The sequence below is a fragment of the Sus scrofa genome, chromosome 9 (assembly GCF_000003025.6).
Source record: "Sus scrofa isolate TJ Tabasco breed Duroc chromosome 9, Sscrofa11.1, whole genome shotgun sequence".
NCBI lineage: Eukaryota > Metazoa > Chordata > Mammalia > Artiodactyla > Suidae > Sus > Sus scrofa.
The window spans coordinates 84,114,310-84,131,130 of record NC_010451.4 but is presented as its reverse complement, the minus strand read 5'-3'; the positions used below and the strand labels follow the sequence as shown (position 1 = coordinate 84,131,130).

The following is a 16,821-nucleotide window of genomic DNA, read 5'->3' as shown; positions in this document are numbered from 1 at the left end:
CTAGGAAGAGGCGTGGCTGACGTGGCAATTCGTTGACGGTGATGGTTTTTACTAGCTTCTCTCAAGGTGGTCCTTCCTTGATCTCATTCCTGACCTCTGTGGAAGCCTACTAGCTCCTCCAAAGACAGTCCACATGGACGTTATGTGCTTAGGAGGCAACTCCTCAGAGTAAACAGTTGCTTTTATGAAGCAGGACCTAGCTTTTAAAAGGCATTTGTTGAGCACTTTGGTCAGCAAACACCTCATTCTGTACAACCTGCATCCTCACCGAGGCTGTCTGAAAACTAGTGTCAAATGAGCCGGTCTTTTTTGGGGTCAGTAGAATGAGCTTCTTCCTTCCTTTTCCTTGCTCAGTCTTTGTTCCCTTTGTAGTTGTTTAGCAGGGGAAGCAATTTCGGTTGCAGAGTAGAAGGAGCATGGAAAGCTGAGGGTAGCCAAAGGAAAAAAGAATGAGGGCATATGTATTTATGGATCTGTATGTGTTTTTCGAATATCAGTGCTTTGAGTGTAGGATTCTCTCTTTACATTTTCTGTCAGTAGATGATTCTTGGCTCAAGGCTGGGTTAAGTTTTCATAGCTCCCTGGGTGTACCTTATCTTTATACTTGGTGCTCTGGGTTTATGCTAATGTGTATACCCTTTATATTCAGACAAGTGAGTTGCTTCAATCCCTTAATAAGAAACCTGGGAATTAATAACCAACATTTTGTAGTACTGCTACCTAATATAGTCTTTTAAATGTCATTAACAAGGATAGTGATACTGTTATAATTGTTAGCAATGATATAAACACTCTTTTATTGTAAGTTATAATTGACCTTCTAGAGCCAAATTCAACCTTTTCTATTAAAGAAAGCATCTGGAAGGTATAAAAGAGAAAATGTGGTCTTAGGAATCCAGCTGAAGTGAGTTCAGATTCCACATCTGCCATATATGAACAGGTTTTAGATAAGTTACTTCATTTCTCCTCACCTCAGTTTATTCACCTATAAAACGAAGAGTATTGGCTCTGCTGAGTTATTAAAAGGATTAAATTCTAAAGTATATGTAAAGTATTTACTTTGGGTCTGATAGATGTCCATTGATGTTTGCAAGCAGTGGCTGTTCGTCACACTCTGGGGACCAACGTGAAAACTCTGGAGCATGTATGAAAGGTGAAAAGGAGAGTATCTGAGATACCCCAGCCAATCCCATAACCTTGATTTTTTTCATAGCTTCACTTTCTCATCTATAAAGTGAGGAAATATAATGCTGTAACTAGGATGTCTTTTCTAACCCTAAATTAGCTTCCTTCCCCTACCATGAGATGTGAGTGGAGGATATAACATGTGGTTTGCTTCCCCTCCTAAGCCTGGTTGCCATCCAGAATGCTGTCCTCGTGGTAGTTATTGTGTCTGTTGTGTTTTCCCCACCTCCCACAACTGCATAAAGGCCAGGCCGGTTAGGTATTAAGGAATGGATAGAACATGTTAACCTGTGTTCCTGCTTTCCTTGCTTATTACTATCAACCCAATTTCAGTCGTCTTTCTCATCTTATCAAACCTACACCGAGAGCACACTTTTGAAAAAATACCACCAAATGGAATAATAAAATGCCTACTGTAATTCTGTGTTAGTAACCCAATATTGACTATGTATTAATTATTGTTGAAATATGTAGTAACTTTAACATGTGGCCTCAGTTTTTATGCCATGATACTCAGAGAATTTCTCTCACTTAGAATGGAGCCATGTCCAACAATTGAAGCAAATATTTCCATATATACTTATAAGATTAGTTATGTCATAATTGCACAAATCAGCTTGAATAGCTACTTGCAGGTTTCTAGTAATTAACACTGAGGATTGAATCTCAACATTTCCAAAAAACACTATCTATGAAAACATTTACAATTTGAGAATGGACCATCTACAACATCTTATCCCAAATGGAAAGCTTAGATTAATGGTCTGACTGCTTCAAATACCAAGGTGATATCTGTCATAGTTAGTATGTCACAGATGATCTCTTTCTCCCTTAACCTTCTGTAATAAACATACATAAATTTTAAAATAGGTAAATACTTAGGGTATATAAAACACAACTATAGTAATTGCTGCCCATTGCTTCTTCTACAGATTTTTTTTTTTTTTTTTTTTTTTTGCTTTTTTTAGGGCTGCTCTTGCAACATATGGAAGTTGCCAGGCTAGGGTTCAAATAAGAGCTACAGCTGCCAGCCTTTGCCACAGCCACAGCAATACCCGATCTGAGCCACATCTGGAACCTACACCACAGCTCACGGCAGCACTAGATCCTTAACCCACTGAGTGAGGCCAGGGATTGAAACCACGTCCTCATGGATACTAGTTGGGTTCTTTACCATAGAGCCACAGCAGGAAATCCTACAGTTGAGTTTTTAAAACAAGCTTAAATAATTTGAAAAATAAACTGGTGACTCTACTTCATTTAATGATAACAGCCACCTTTGAAATGTGGTATTTAAACATTCTATGTAGATTGCTCTTTCATTTCTTTCATAAAATTTATTAAATAATTTATATAAGAGTTAAAAATCAGGTTAGAGAAAAAGAGATGCTGGGATCCTTAGATGATCTTTGTGTAATTTATCAAGGAGAAGTACAGCAGACTCTTTACATGCTTGCTACACCTAAAACATTTTAAGTTTTGTGTATTGTTTTTGGTTGTGTGTTTTGATCATTAGGAATGGTTTTTTTGAGCAAAAGTGCACTTAAGGATATTAGGGGGAAATAAATCTAGAGATTTGTGCAGAAAAAGCTTAAAGTGTCTAAGGATTTTTAGGGTTTTTTATTAGGTAAAGGAAATCATAAATAATATTCTTACAATTGACAAGTTAAATTTTCCACTTAGAAAAATACTTCTAAAGCCAATGTGAACAATAAGTTTGAGTTCTTGAGAAGACCAGATATGAGTTATTGAAATAGTCCTATCAAATGATGAAAACTGAGATGGCAACAGGGATTAGTATGGAGGCTGGGGTAGATTTAGAATACATTTCAGATATATGGTCAAAAATAATAGATTATACTTAGAATGTCAAAAAGATTTATAGTCACCTCACAATTTTCAAGATTGCATCACCAAGTAGAGATAATGATACCCTTACTTTTTATTTTTATGCTTCATTTTATTTCCCCTTTTCTGAAATGGATGGCTTATTGATAGTCTAGTCAATGCATTCAATAATGATAAAATGGTTGTACTAGGTGTGAATATTGAAAAATCAAAATCTTTCTATAAAATTATACTTAGGTAAACTATAACATAGTAGCCTTTGATGTCAAAAACATTTAGGTCCTTGGCACTAACTAAGAGCTTTTTACCTTGGGCAATTTACTTAACTTTTCTGAGCCACAGCTTCCTCTCTATGTAGTAGGAATGATAATAGCATTTACTAACTGGGTTATTCTGAGGATTAAAGTATAGCACACACATAACATACTTAGTGCAATTCCTAGAACACAGTAACATTTAGTTAGTATTTGCATTATATGCAACAAATATTTTAAGCAAATGCCTAATTTCATTCTTCCATTTATGGATATAGACTGTATCGTTGACTATAAAGATTAGGACACATTGGAGGGAGTTCCTGTTGTGGCACGATGGAAATGAATCTGACTAGTATCCATGAGGATGCAGGTTCGATCCCTGGTCTCATTCAGTGGGTTAAGGCTCTGGCATTGCCATGAGCTGTGGTGTAGATTGTAGATGCAGCTCAGATCCCAAGTTAATATGGCTGTGGCATAGGCCGGCAGCTACAGCTCCGATTTGACCCCTAGCCTGGGAACTCCCATATGCTGTGGGTGTGGTCCTAAAAAGCAGGAAAAAAAAAAAAAGAGGAGTTTGGCATAAAACCACCCATTAATGAGAGATAAACATACAAAAAGTGAGAAAAGCATTTGGAACAGAAACAAAGTATTGGATTATATCCCAAATGCACTTATTGCATGTATATTATTTATTGAGATATTGTAACTGGTCCTGTGGGAGAAAACAGAAATGGTCAAGAGGACCTGTGCTATCAAAAAGTATCCTACTCTGTGCAGTGTATTAGGAATCTGACTGCAGCAGTGGCTGGAGTTACTGTGGAGGCATGGGTTCAATCCTTGGCCCAGCACAGTGGTTTAAAGGATCTGGAGTTGCTGCAGCTGTGGCTTGGATTTGATCCCTGATCTGGAAACTTCCATATCCCTCGGGTATGGCTATTTAAAAAAACCAAGGGTCAAACTATTAAATGTATTTTACAAATTGCTGACAAAATACTTCAACTCGGTGAATTCTTAAGCCCTGATAATTATTAGCAAATTCCTTGACCCACTTGTAAAATCTCAGTTATGCACTCTCATATACTGGCTGAGTATATCCTGGCCTGTCTTCTATATCTTCTCATCTTGGTGTTTTTGTCAATACTAACCCTAGTAGATTTGGGCCTTCCTGCATTAGAAATAATAGAATTTAAAAGATAGTATGCATTTGAAACTGATACAAATTCTTCATTATTTTGCTATAATTAGCTTTGTGGATTTTGTTTTGTTTTAAGCTACTACAATATTAAATATGTAGGCATATACTATTATACTTTAAAATAATCTCATTTGAAATTTATTAAGTGAACAATGTATTCCTAATCAGGAGCTTTTGTATTTATTCTATTTCACCAATTCTTATCTTCCTAATTCTAACTGAATCAATTTTCTCTCTTGCTGCATTTCCTACAAAGGGGTAATTGAGTGAAATTTTGATAGTCCACTGTCCATATTTCTAATATATAATGAGGACCTACAATGTAAAAGACACTATGTTAACTACCATGCGATGCATAGGTGTGTTGGATCTTATAGTTTAGCGGGAAAGAAATACTTGTAATTCTGCCTGTACACATACTTGCATTATGATAATTCCCTTTGGACATTTTCTTTAAAAGCGAAGATCCAAGTAAGCAATCACTAAAAACTGACACTATTAATAAAAAATATATATGCATAGTTGTTCAAGAAATCTCTATTGGGTTTTAATTTTTGAGGAGAAAATAACCTTAGAGCATTTAGTATATGCATCAGTGGCAGCTCACACCAGTTCTCATGACGACACTGAAATAGTCAATACAATGTCCTACTGGATGAAAGTGTCTTCCATCTGCAGTACAAAACTTGGTTGAATCTTGGTCACATGATATACTGAATATCACAGTAAAAACACTGCTTAAAGTCCTTCCAACCCATTATTTGCATTTCATTATTACTAAAATAACTTGGAGCAGCATTGTTTGTTATTCTTGCACTTACCATCTCTTACTGAAAAAATGTGTTTCTAATTTTCTCTCTTCTGAGTCTTAACAAATATATTTTGTCTTAGGTAAAGACAAATATAATTAATAAATTACTTCTGAGGTAGTAAAAATAACTTCATTAGCCAAAACTAATTTTTTAGAAATCTGGCTTTTCACACTTTTACTCTTTCTCTTTCTCTCTCTCTCTTTTCTTTTGGTTTTTAGCGCCACATCCACAGCATATGGAAGTTCCCAGGCCAGGGTTCGAATTAGAGCTGTAACTGCTGGCCTACGTCAGTAGCCACAGCAACACGGGATCGAGCCATGTCTGCTGCCTACACCACAACTCACTGCAGTGCCAGATCCTTAACCCACTGAGTGAGGCCAGGGATGGAACCTGCATGCTCATGGATACTAGTTGGGTTTGTTACCGCAGAGCCACAGTGGGAAGTCCCTACTCTTTCTCTTTAACATAAGTTTCTCCATGGCGGTTTTAGGGGACTATGGAAGAGCTCTCCACAGTTTGAAGTAATGAACAATCAATTGCAATACAAGATAAGCATAAGTAAAGAGACATTTAAAATGTAAATTTTTTCTGAATGTATTTTAATATCAAAAATGTGAATGTGAAATCTCAGGAAGTTAGGCACACTACATATTAATTTATATACTTTGCTTCAATGACATTTACATCAATTTTCTATGTAACTGAATTGATACAAATTAGAAAGCAAAATGTAAATGGTGAAAGAAAGCATCTTGTCTGACTATTTATGTTACCACCTACTCCATTTGATCAGAGTTTTTTTTGCCCTGTAGCCAGTAGTATTGTACACATAGTAGGCCCTCAGTCAACACCTACTGATAAATAGAGGGGTTTCTTGTTAACGGTTTTACCTAGCTACTTCATCTGTAATATTTCAATGATTCATTTTTTCTTTTTAAAGATCATTTATTAATTAGCTGTATATACAAGTTTGTTAGAGAATGTGAAAGTTGCACTGCCTTGTCTGATAAAAAAGTCACATATATATAAAAAAATGATAAATTCTGTTATGTGTATTTTACAAAAAAAAAACTGGAAAAAGAAAAGCAGAGTTAATAATATTCAAATTAGTCAAAGTATAAATCCCCCCAAAAAAGTCATATATATGATCCTCTTATATAAACTGATCCTATTATATGAATGTCATGTGATGCTATTATGGTCATATGATCTTGTCAAACTATGCCAAATCATGTGATTTCCTACCTCAGTACCTTCAGTAACTGTTCTTCTCACTCTCCTTTACAGCCATGACACTTTTTGACGGTCTCATATATTTCACACTGTCAGCCCAAGTCCACACACCACCAATGATCAGACCTTTTACCTCACCTCCTATAACTGTAGTCTTCCCTCAGTCCTGCCCCAGTCTCCTGATCCTCCTCACTGGTGCTTATAGAAAATCTTCTTAATACTTCAGGTCATTTGGACCACCCACTTGATCTATCTGGACTGTTCTTTCTCCAAATATGTGTGAAGCTCTCTCCCTCATCTCATTTAAGTCTTTATTCAAGGAACAGATTCTCATTTTCTCATTTCTCTCTCTGATCATCTGGTTTAAAACTGCAAGTGGAGTTCCTGTTGTGGCTCACTGGTAATGAACCCAACCAGAATCCATGAGGATGTGGTTTGATCCCTAGTCTTGCTCAGTGAGTCAGGGATCCCACGTTGCCATGAGCTGTTGTAAAGGTCACCATCACAGCTGGGATCCCAGGTTGCTGTGGCTGTGGTGTAGGCAGGCAGCTGCAGCTCTGATTCAGCCCCTAGCCTGGGAGCCTCCACATGCTGTGGGTGCAGCACCCCCCCACCCCAATAAAATGAAATAAAATAAAATAAAACTGCAAATACTACCCCCAATATATAAACTTTTTCCTTCTTTGTTTTCTTTTACATTTGATACCATCAGACATTGTACATGTAGTCTCTTTGTCTTGATTTTTTCTTATTCCCTTCATTAGAAGATAAACCCCTTGGTGGAAGGATTTTTGCATGTACCTGAACATCTTTACCCACCACCTAGAACAGAACCCAGTATACAGAATGGATTCATGCGCAGTGAACATTTGCTAAATATGAGAATCTCTATCCTGAAACTACCAAAATAAAGTAATGAGAGAGTGACGACATTTATTTTCACTCACTTTGAATCTACTTGGAGTTATTTCTTTAGTATTAGCAGAGATTTAAACACCAAGAATCCAGATGGTCAGATATAATAATGAAAGGCATATAGAAATGTGTTTTGAATTGGGTCCAATTTGGCAGTAATATCTGAGCAGCTTCCTCAGTTTGTATTCTTTACAGATTCTCTATCTCCCTAAATAGACTGTGGCTGCTCCTTAAGGAAAAAAAAAGAATAAGCAGTTTTCAAAATTTTGAGCATCATTTGGTGTGTTTGTCTCTGAGCTTACAGCCAAATTGATTTTTTAACACTCATTCAATTGTCTGACCCTTCTTTTTTCATTAGTTATTCTAGTGATATGCATATAAATGATCCCATTCTATTTAAAGGTCATAATCTTCAAAAACCAATTGTAATGCTGCTGCATGTTAGAAGTAGAAAATAAGATGCTTAAATGTGGAAATGTTATGCTAAATCATAAAGAAAACATATAGATTGTGGACATTACCCATTTATAGAAATGTTTGGTATTTTGGACATTGGAGAATTTTAGAAAAGAGTTCACAATCTTTTACTAATAAGAAAGAAATGGGTTAACCAGTAAAGACATTGTCAATTTTTCAATGAATCCAAAACACTGAATGAAGCAGTTGCTTTTTGGCTTTAAAGAAGTTTAGGTTTTGCAACATTGTAAGCTGTGTGGAATCACAGGAAATGTTAAGAGAAAGGAAGTTTGCTCCCACCAATACTCTAAAGAAGTCTGAGGAAGAAGCTTACATCACCAGTAAAATTTCAGTAATAAATAGGATGACATCATCTCATAGAACTAAGGAAATTTTTATTCCATTCTTATGTCTGTAATAGGCTTTTATTTTTTTAAGTAAGATTATGTATTTTTCAAGTTTTGCTATCTGAAAGCAGTCATTTGCCAATGTTGTCTGGACACAGAACAATTGCAGCAAAATATCTGAGATACAAAACAATAGCAACAACAACAACAGACAAACAACCAAAAAACCTGTGGGTTTGATTTGGAAAAATACAGTGAATTTTCTAATTTTATGGACCAATGAAGAGGAGGGCAGATTAAGATAAGAAAAAATCTAACCTCAAACCTGTCCTTTCTTTTATTTATTCTTTTTTCCTTTTTACCATTTTATTTATTTTACAGCCTATGTGCCCAAGGGTATGTTAAGTGCTTTACATCAATTTATTTTTACATTTAGGCAATAATGCTGAGTGATTGAACTTATGTAGAGGAAATTAAGGTGTAGAGTGTTAGATAATAAAACTAAGTTGTTTTTTTGCTTGCTGAGCAGGGGAGAGCCACAACACTGGAGAAAGTTCAGAAAGTTTTCCCAAGAATTGAAAAAAGAAGGACCAAGGAGAACTGTATTCCTTATTAAGAGGGGTGTCGTCTATTAAGTTCACATTTTCCTTTTGATTGGCTGTTTTTCTGGTCTTCATTAAATACTGAGCACCAATTTCCAGGAGGTTCTGTATGGTTATGTAAGGCTCTACAAAGAGAACACACTTGGGATGTGGCAGGTTTTTCCCTAAAAGAGCAGATACATTTCTTGTCCCAAATCACTCAGGTGGCTGGTGGAAATACTGGAATATGAAACAAAATTGTTTTGTTCTAAAATTTTTTTTGTTGTCAGTGGTTGGTTGGTGTTTTCCTGTGTAACTATGTTAAACTCTTGACTTGAAATAATTTTTGTTTAAAATACAGTTTCATTGTAAAGGAAGACCCAGAGAAAAATTTTCAGCATTCCTAGTCTTCTGTTCACATTTTATTACCAGTTTTCTCAAAAAAAAAAAAAAGAAAAGAAAAAGAAAGAAAAACAAGTAAACAAACACCCACCCAAAAACCAATAAACTACATAGCAATGTGTTAAATGCAAATGTAAACATTTAAGTTACTGTTGTTTTAAGGCTCATTCTTCAAATATTGTTTGGAGTTCTTCCTAACAAACCAAGAGATCAGTACTCTTATTCTTGGCTATAGATAAAGAATTTGAGGCACAGAGAGCTTAATAAATTGCCCATTGTCACACAGCTGGAAAGTGTTGGATCTGTGAGTTGATCCAGGAAACTGATTTCAAAACCATGCCTCAATGAGGTTATATTTCCAAATGCAATGCTGACTCTAAGAGGCTTAGATTATGGAAAAAAGACCAACTGTAGGTAACTTTGACTCTAATCACAAGTGGATATATTTACCACACACATTTCCTGTAACTTTGAAAATAAAATTAATTTCTGTTTCCCCCTGGGCCTTCATACATAGTGAAGATTACTGCTCATGTTGGTCACTCATCCAGCACTGAGGGTGGATGACTTCCACCCTCAATTGAGGCTGGATGACTTCTCTTTCCATAGATCATTCTGTTAGAATAGGTGCCCCTGCTCAAGAATACTTATTTGGGTACTAGTCAAGCTGTAGCCTCATCTGCATATTTTGAAACCTTGGCTTCATTCATTGTAGCAAGTTACTTTTTCAGAGTTCTTCTGGTAATCGATGCTATTCTTTATATTTTCATATTATTACGATTTTTTTTAGTTTATGTTTCAGTTTACTAGTAGAGTTTACAATATTCCCTGGGCGTGGTGATGCATTAAATATGGACAGGAATGAAGTCTTTTTATTGCCACCAGTATACATACCTGAAGTGCCCTTCCAAGAATGAATAAGCAAAGCAAGATTAAGCTTAAAAAAGGTCAGGTTGGAATTCCCATTGTGGCACAGTGGAAATGAATTCTACTAGTAATCATGAGGTTGCAGTTTGGATCCCTGGCTTTGAATGTCATTGCCGTGAACTGTGGTGTAGATCGCAGATGTGGCTTGGATCCTGCCTTGCTGTGGCTGTGGTGTAAGCTGGCAGCTGTAGCTCTGATTTGACCCCCAGCCTGGGAACCTCCAAATGCTGTGAGTGAGGCCCTAAAAAGCAAAAAAAAAAAAAAAAAAAAGGCAGGTTATGTTGTAGATAGAGACTTGGAACCATTAATAAATAAAGTGAAGTTTTTAGTTTTGTTTGTTATTGGCTTGAGATTATATTAGGGAAAAAGCATACCCAGTACTTATAGTTAATTGGCATGTGATTGAATCAGCAAAAATTCACTTGCTATGATGATACCTCTGTATATCTTATTCCATTTTAGGTTTATTCAAAATAATAATAAAATTGGACATTCCCTACCACCTTATCCCAATATTTTGATGTAGGAAAAATAGACTTTTTGTATCCAAAATAGCAGTTTATGGAATTAATCTTATTCTCATGGGCCAGGGGTTTGAAAAAAAAAATTAGGAGCATTTTTATGCCAAGTTGTATTGTTGCCTTATTTTTATTTTCATCTCAGTTACATTAAACTGGGTAAGAAAAAAAATGCCCTTTAGGGTCTTCCTATGCGGCCTATAGCCCTTGCCCTCTCTCGATCTGGGCAGTGGTGGCTTTATTCCAGCGTCTTCTCTGAAGGTCTCCTGGTCCCTTCCGATGGCCAACTGGATGGGATCCAATGTAACTTCAGGGGCCTTCTCTTCCATAAGGTCTACCTCTGTTTCCCAGAAAACGTTTATGCATCACTGTCTGTGCCATCACAAGGAGGGTTGGCTAAGCCCAGAAAAATACCATTTATTTGCCTTAGTTTGAAGCACCTGCACCCTTGTCTTCGATTCCCTAGGCAGGAGTCAGAGCCCCACCCACTGCTCTCATCTGCTTGGAGAAAGCAAGCTCTCCTAGGAGCTCCTGTGACATCCATTCATTAACATGAGGATAGGAGGTGGCTTCCATCACCATTTCCCCAAGTGAACATGGAGACTCAATGTAGCAATAGTTCTCTACACGTACATGTTGATTCTTTTACAGTCCTGCCATGAGTGAGAGTCAGCAAGGATCTTGAAATAGGTTGATTTGAAAATCTGCAGAAGGAGATTTAGAATTTCACTTCAGAATTTTATATCCACTCGTCTTGGTGTTAGGGAAAACTTTCCATGTTAACCACTTTCTCCAGTTGCCAAAGACAATATTCACCATTAGAAACAAAGAAAGGACACCAGAGACATGCCTTTCTTTCTGAGTATTCATGCTGTGTTGACACCTTCACATAATCATCTGATCATCACAACAATCACACAATCATTGAATCATCACGACGACTCTGTGGGATTGGGAATATGATACCTGACTTACAGAGGAGGAAATTAAGTTTCAAAGAGTAAAATTTTTAAGGCCACACAAATACTGTGGAAACAGACTGGAAAACTGCTTTTCCTGCTCCATTGCTACAGATAATGTAACTAAGACTGCCTGCTTCCCTTCTTATGCAGTTATCTTCCCTTTGTAGACTATGATATGAGAATGTTTGAGATCATTTTTACTGCTAGTGATTTTGAACATAGCATTTTAAAATTCCTAAGTCTTAAAATATATGTTTAAATTTTTTTCAGACAATAGATTTTGAAGGTTTCAAGCTATTTATGAAGACATTCCTAGAAGCCGAGCTTCCCGATGACTTCACAACACACCTATTCATGTCCTTTAGCAACAAGTTTCCTCATTCTAGTCCAATGGTAAAAAGCAAGCCTGCTCTCCTCTCCGGTGGTAAGTTTAATTATTTAATTTCAAAATGTATACTCTTTAAAAACCTTAAATGGAAAAAAATCAGTGTCAAGTTCTCTATAAGGAAAAACGATTTGCTTAAAAATTACCTTTGTTGCAGGATTTATATTTTCATACTAAGAATATGCAAAGTATTTAAGGTGTCTCCAGTTTTAAAGTAACTAAACATTAGAGAAAATATATTTTCTCATTATTCATCACTTGTCATTTCATGTCTTAGAAGTCTCTGTTAAGGTAATAATTTTAACACATAACTTCCATCAAGTATAGAAAAGTGCTCTTTTAAATGGCTGGAATATATATATGTAGTCACAAGGCAGTTATGTCTAAAAACATAATATTTAATATCACTTGTGCAAATTATCATTATAGTTCACATTTTTTAGACTTAGCTCAAAACAAAGTTTTATTTTTTGCTTAGTTGTTTAATTCAGTTTTTGTCACCATAGAGATGGCTGGTTCTCTCATTAGGTGTAGCTTTTCAGAGATGTCTGATGTATCCTGTGGCAAATTGTATCCCCCTCCATGCAGTCAGGAAAATAAAAATGTCGCAGTATTACTGTAGGGAATGTGAAATGGGAAACTGGTTGGACAGTGTTAGATGGTTGAGAAGGCAAAGATGCACACTGAGGTATGCGGAGGTAGAACCACAGGAAGCATTTCTCTCTCTCAGGTTGGAGTGGTCAAAACCAGAATCTTGGAGGGGGGCCCTCCTAGATCTGAGAGGCTGAGTTTGAGGTGGGGGATGTTGTCTGGTTGACCTCGCCACTGGACTCCTTTGGAGGGGCTCCTTACTGACTGGCTCTGGTAGCTCAGGAGCACAAGGAGGAGCCTGTAGCCTTGGAGCTGAGACCTCTAGTAGCATCACCAAGGTCCATGCAGGATTGTAGAGCCAGAGCTCACTCTCTGCCTTCCTGGTGTGGCAGTAGCTGGAGACTAGAACCCATTGTTCCTGGGACCAGGTGCTACGAGGGTGAAAGGCTGGGGAACTGCAACAGGAAGGGCAGATGGACTAGCAGAAGCTAGTTCCTTCTCTGTCCTTCCTTCTCATGGCTCTAGGGCCCCTGGGAGTCCAACAGGTCCACCTGGCAATGGAGGAACATAGTCCTCAGCAGTGTTTCTCAGGCTCTCTGAACTCAGGGCTCTTTTAGGCTCTTAAAAATTACTGAGGACCTCAAAATGCTTTTGTTTATGTGGATGATATTTATTTCTGTTTACCATGTTAACTCTGAAGCATTCTAGAAATGACAATAATCGACCTGTCAAATGTTGACAAAAATAAGATCTTTATGAAAAATTATGTTTTCAAAAATGAAAAATACTAGATGGTCATAGTTTTACATTGTTACAAATGCTTAATATCCAACTTTATATGAGGCAGCTGAATAACTATATTTGCTTCTGTGTTGACATTATCATGTGTCATGCAGCCTCTTGAAAACTCCACTGTACACTTGTGAGAGAATGAGAGTGATAAAAGCAAATGATATCTCAGAAGCATCACTGATAACCATTTTGACCTTATACATCTTAAGTATCCCATGGGAGCCACTGGTCTAGAGACCTCCACCCCTAGCATTACAAAGTAGAAGATCAAAGTGCAGGCAAAGAGATGAGCAGAATTTTACTAACCAACACACTAATAAATAAAAAGTTCAAAAAATACAATTAAGAAATAGGTGATTGAGTCATAAACAAAACCTGAGCAATTTGATGAAGTGTCCACACTGTTAAGCCTCATGTTGTGCTGCTTTCCTGTCTATTAATGAAGTAATATATTTTTGCTCAAGAAATCACATGTTGGCTCAAGCTTTTTAAAACAGATGTACACCTTCCATATGCTGAATTTTGATCCCTTCAACATATGGAATAATTAACGTGCTTATAATCTTTACCCATAAAACATTTTAATTCCTTAAATAATTCCCCTTAGGTGTTCCCTATTGGCTCAGTGGGTTAAGGATCCAGTGTTGTCATTGTGTGCCTCAGGTTACTCCTGTGGCTTGGGTTTGAGCCCTGTCCCAGGAATTTCTGTTTGCTACGGGCATGGCCAAAAAATAATGATTCCTCTTGTACCATGAATTGAGAGGACGCCCCTCATTTGCTGTTCTTCTCTGAATGAGTTCCATTTAGTTTGTTCTAAAGTGTGGTTTCAAAGCTTACCAGTGTTATAGGCTGAACATTTAAAATGGGGCAGGTTCTTACTTGGATCTAGAAATGAAAACTTTTGTGTTCTTCATTTCATTCTGTAAAGGCTTTGCACATTCATTAGAAATAGCAGAGTTATCCCTTATTTAAATATACATGAAGCAAAACTGTCCTTGGAGTTTGAGAAAGAAGAACCTTTTTGTAATATGCTATTTCTCTGAATAATTGTGTCAGACTTGGAGGAAAGAGAACAAATCTAATTACTTTGGTAGTTCCGCAAGAAATTCAAATCTCATGTCCTCTTTTCTTCAAATAGCGTATAATAAGTACTACATACAGTTTACAAGGAGTAGAAATCAAGTCGGATTTCAAAATGAAAAAAAAAAAGGGAATAACGACTTGTACTTCATTTGGCACAATCACATATCCTGTATAGACTCACTTTAAGGAATTACAAGGCTTTGTAACCCTCATGCAGCAATAAAAAACTGTGATGCTTTCTCAAAGCTTGGGCTCCACATTTTAAAACATAAATGCATCGTGTCCTTTGTAGTACTATTTCTCATCCTATTTACTTTTCAGAAGTACCTTTGATTTTTTTTTTCCCCCCTTGGGAATAAGAAACACTGGACAATAATAAAATTTTCAAGGCCTGGGATAGCCTTGATTCAGAAACTGAAAAATATATATTATTTTCATTCCTAGAGACTTGCTTTGTAGTCATCTAAGTTACCTACACAAGATGTATTTGTGTTTGAAAAATCACAAATTATTATTATTATTATTATTATTTGTCTTTTTGCCATTTTCTTGGGCTGCTCCCACGGCATATGGAGTTTCCCAGGCTAGGGGTCGAATTAGAGCTGTAGCCGCCGGCCTACGCTAGAGCCACAGCAACGTGGGATCCGAGCCGCGTCTGCGACCTACACCACAGCTCCAGGCAACGCCAGATCCTTAACCCACTGAGCAAGGCCAGGGATCAAACCCGCAACCTCATGGTTCCTAGTCGGATTCGTTAACCACTGAGCCACGACGGGAACTCCACAAATTATTTTTGAATAAAGGAATGCTATAATCTTTATCTTCTCAGAGTTCACAATATTTTATTACCACAATACTGAACAATAATAGCTTCTTAATAAAAATAAACACTTTTAAAGGAAAAAAATATTTTTAATGAACAATAATCACATAAATAGCGGAGAGTTCCTGCTGTGGTGTAGTGGGTTAAGAATCTGACTGCAGTGGTTCAGGAGGTGAGGGTTCAACCTCAGACTGGTGCAGTGAGTTAAAGGACCTGACATTGCCTCAGCTGTGATGAAGGTCAAAGCTGCAGTTTGGATTCAGTCTCTGGCCCAGGAACTTCCATATACTGTGGTATGGCAAAATAAAACCCCAAAGCAATAACAACAACAACAAAAAAAGAGTAAAACATTTAGTTTTTATAGAAGAAAATATTTTAAAATAGGTATAAATAGATATAAAGTTTATGTTTGTATGCAGTTGCATTTTGTTGAACTTGTAAAACCTAATGACCCATATAGTATTTCATGTAGTGGATGATATATTTTTTGGCAGATTTTGTTGCAGTGAAGTGCCTCTTACCACTTATATTAATAGAAGATGGTTAATTCCACTGTTTCCATGTTGGACTTTTAATTTTTTGAGTATATCCACATTGTACCATCTTTACAGCTTGTAAACCCCAAGTCAGTAATCCTTCACCTCTTGGCTACTCTAATGACCAAGTTGTGATCTTACTGAATCCATCACCTTATCTGTTATCTTTACAGAATGATTCCATCGCTTGGAATCCTTGCCCCCACCTCCTGCTCCCCCATATGTGGCTTACAAACCCTCAACCATGGATCAATATTATGATTCCATTCTTCAGTTCCAACAATTTGAATGCTCAGCATACCAGGGAGAAATCCCATAAATATGCAGATTGTTGCCACTACAAATCCCTAACACCCAGTTAACATGGCCTTTACACCTCTTCAGCTTTTTTAAAAAATCTGTTTTGAAAGGTATTCAGTCTTAATACTGTCTCCTAGATCAATTACATTCAGCTTTTCAAAACTTTCTTTAGTTTATTCATGTCTTTCTCCTCATTCTCAACGGATGACATTTTTTTCACATCATACAAAAAAAAAAAAATAGGCACTGTCTAGCATAAAATGCTTCAATTATTTCCCACACAACCCAAAATTGTTTCTTCAGCTCACAGAGAATACGTTATTAACTGTATTCCAGATGGAACACTTCATCTCAATGTTATCCATGAGGAATCAAACTAAATGTTCTGAAAGTCAAGTAATTATATGCTACCCAAAGCCTCCTGCATTCCTCTCTTCTCTCTTGGTGAATGGAATCCAAATGTTTATCAATTTCCCAACCCTACAGTCTCGAACTCTTCCTACCCTTCACTGCCTCATGCATGTTTAATCACAAAATGCTCTCTATTACGCCTTATAACTTCTGCTCTGACATTCTGCCAGTGTCAGTTTGATTCATCATTGTTTGTGTCATAGACTCTCAATGAACATGACTCCCAGCCAGGCCTTGACTACCCATCTGCAAAATGTTCTTT

General features: G+C 36.8%; 1 protein-coding gene across 22 annotated transcripts in view; it reads left to right on the top strand.

Moving 5' to 3' along the window:
* Window positions 1–16,821, top strand: part of DGKB (diacylglycerol kinase beta) — a 786,786-nt gene that overhangs the window by 227,582 nt on the left and 542,383 nt on the right. For all 22 annotated transcript variants that reach the window (XM_021102444.1, XM_021102447.1, XM_021102453.1 and 19 more), the window contains one exon: window positions 11,909–12,062. In XM_021102444.1, the coding sequence (XP_020958103.1) occupies window positions 11,909–12,062 (154 nt within the window). The remainder of the gene's footprint in view (window positions 1–11,908; window positions 12,063–16,821) is intronic.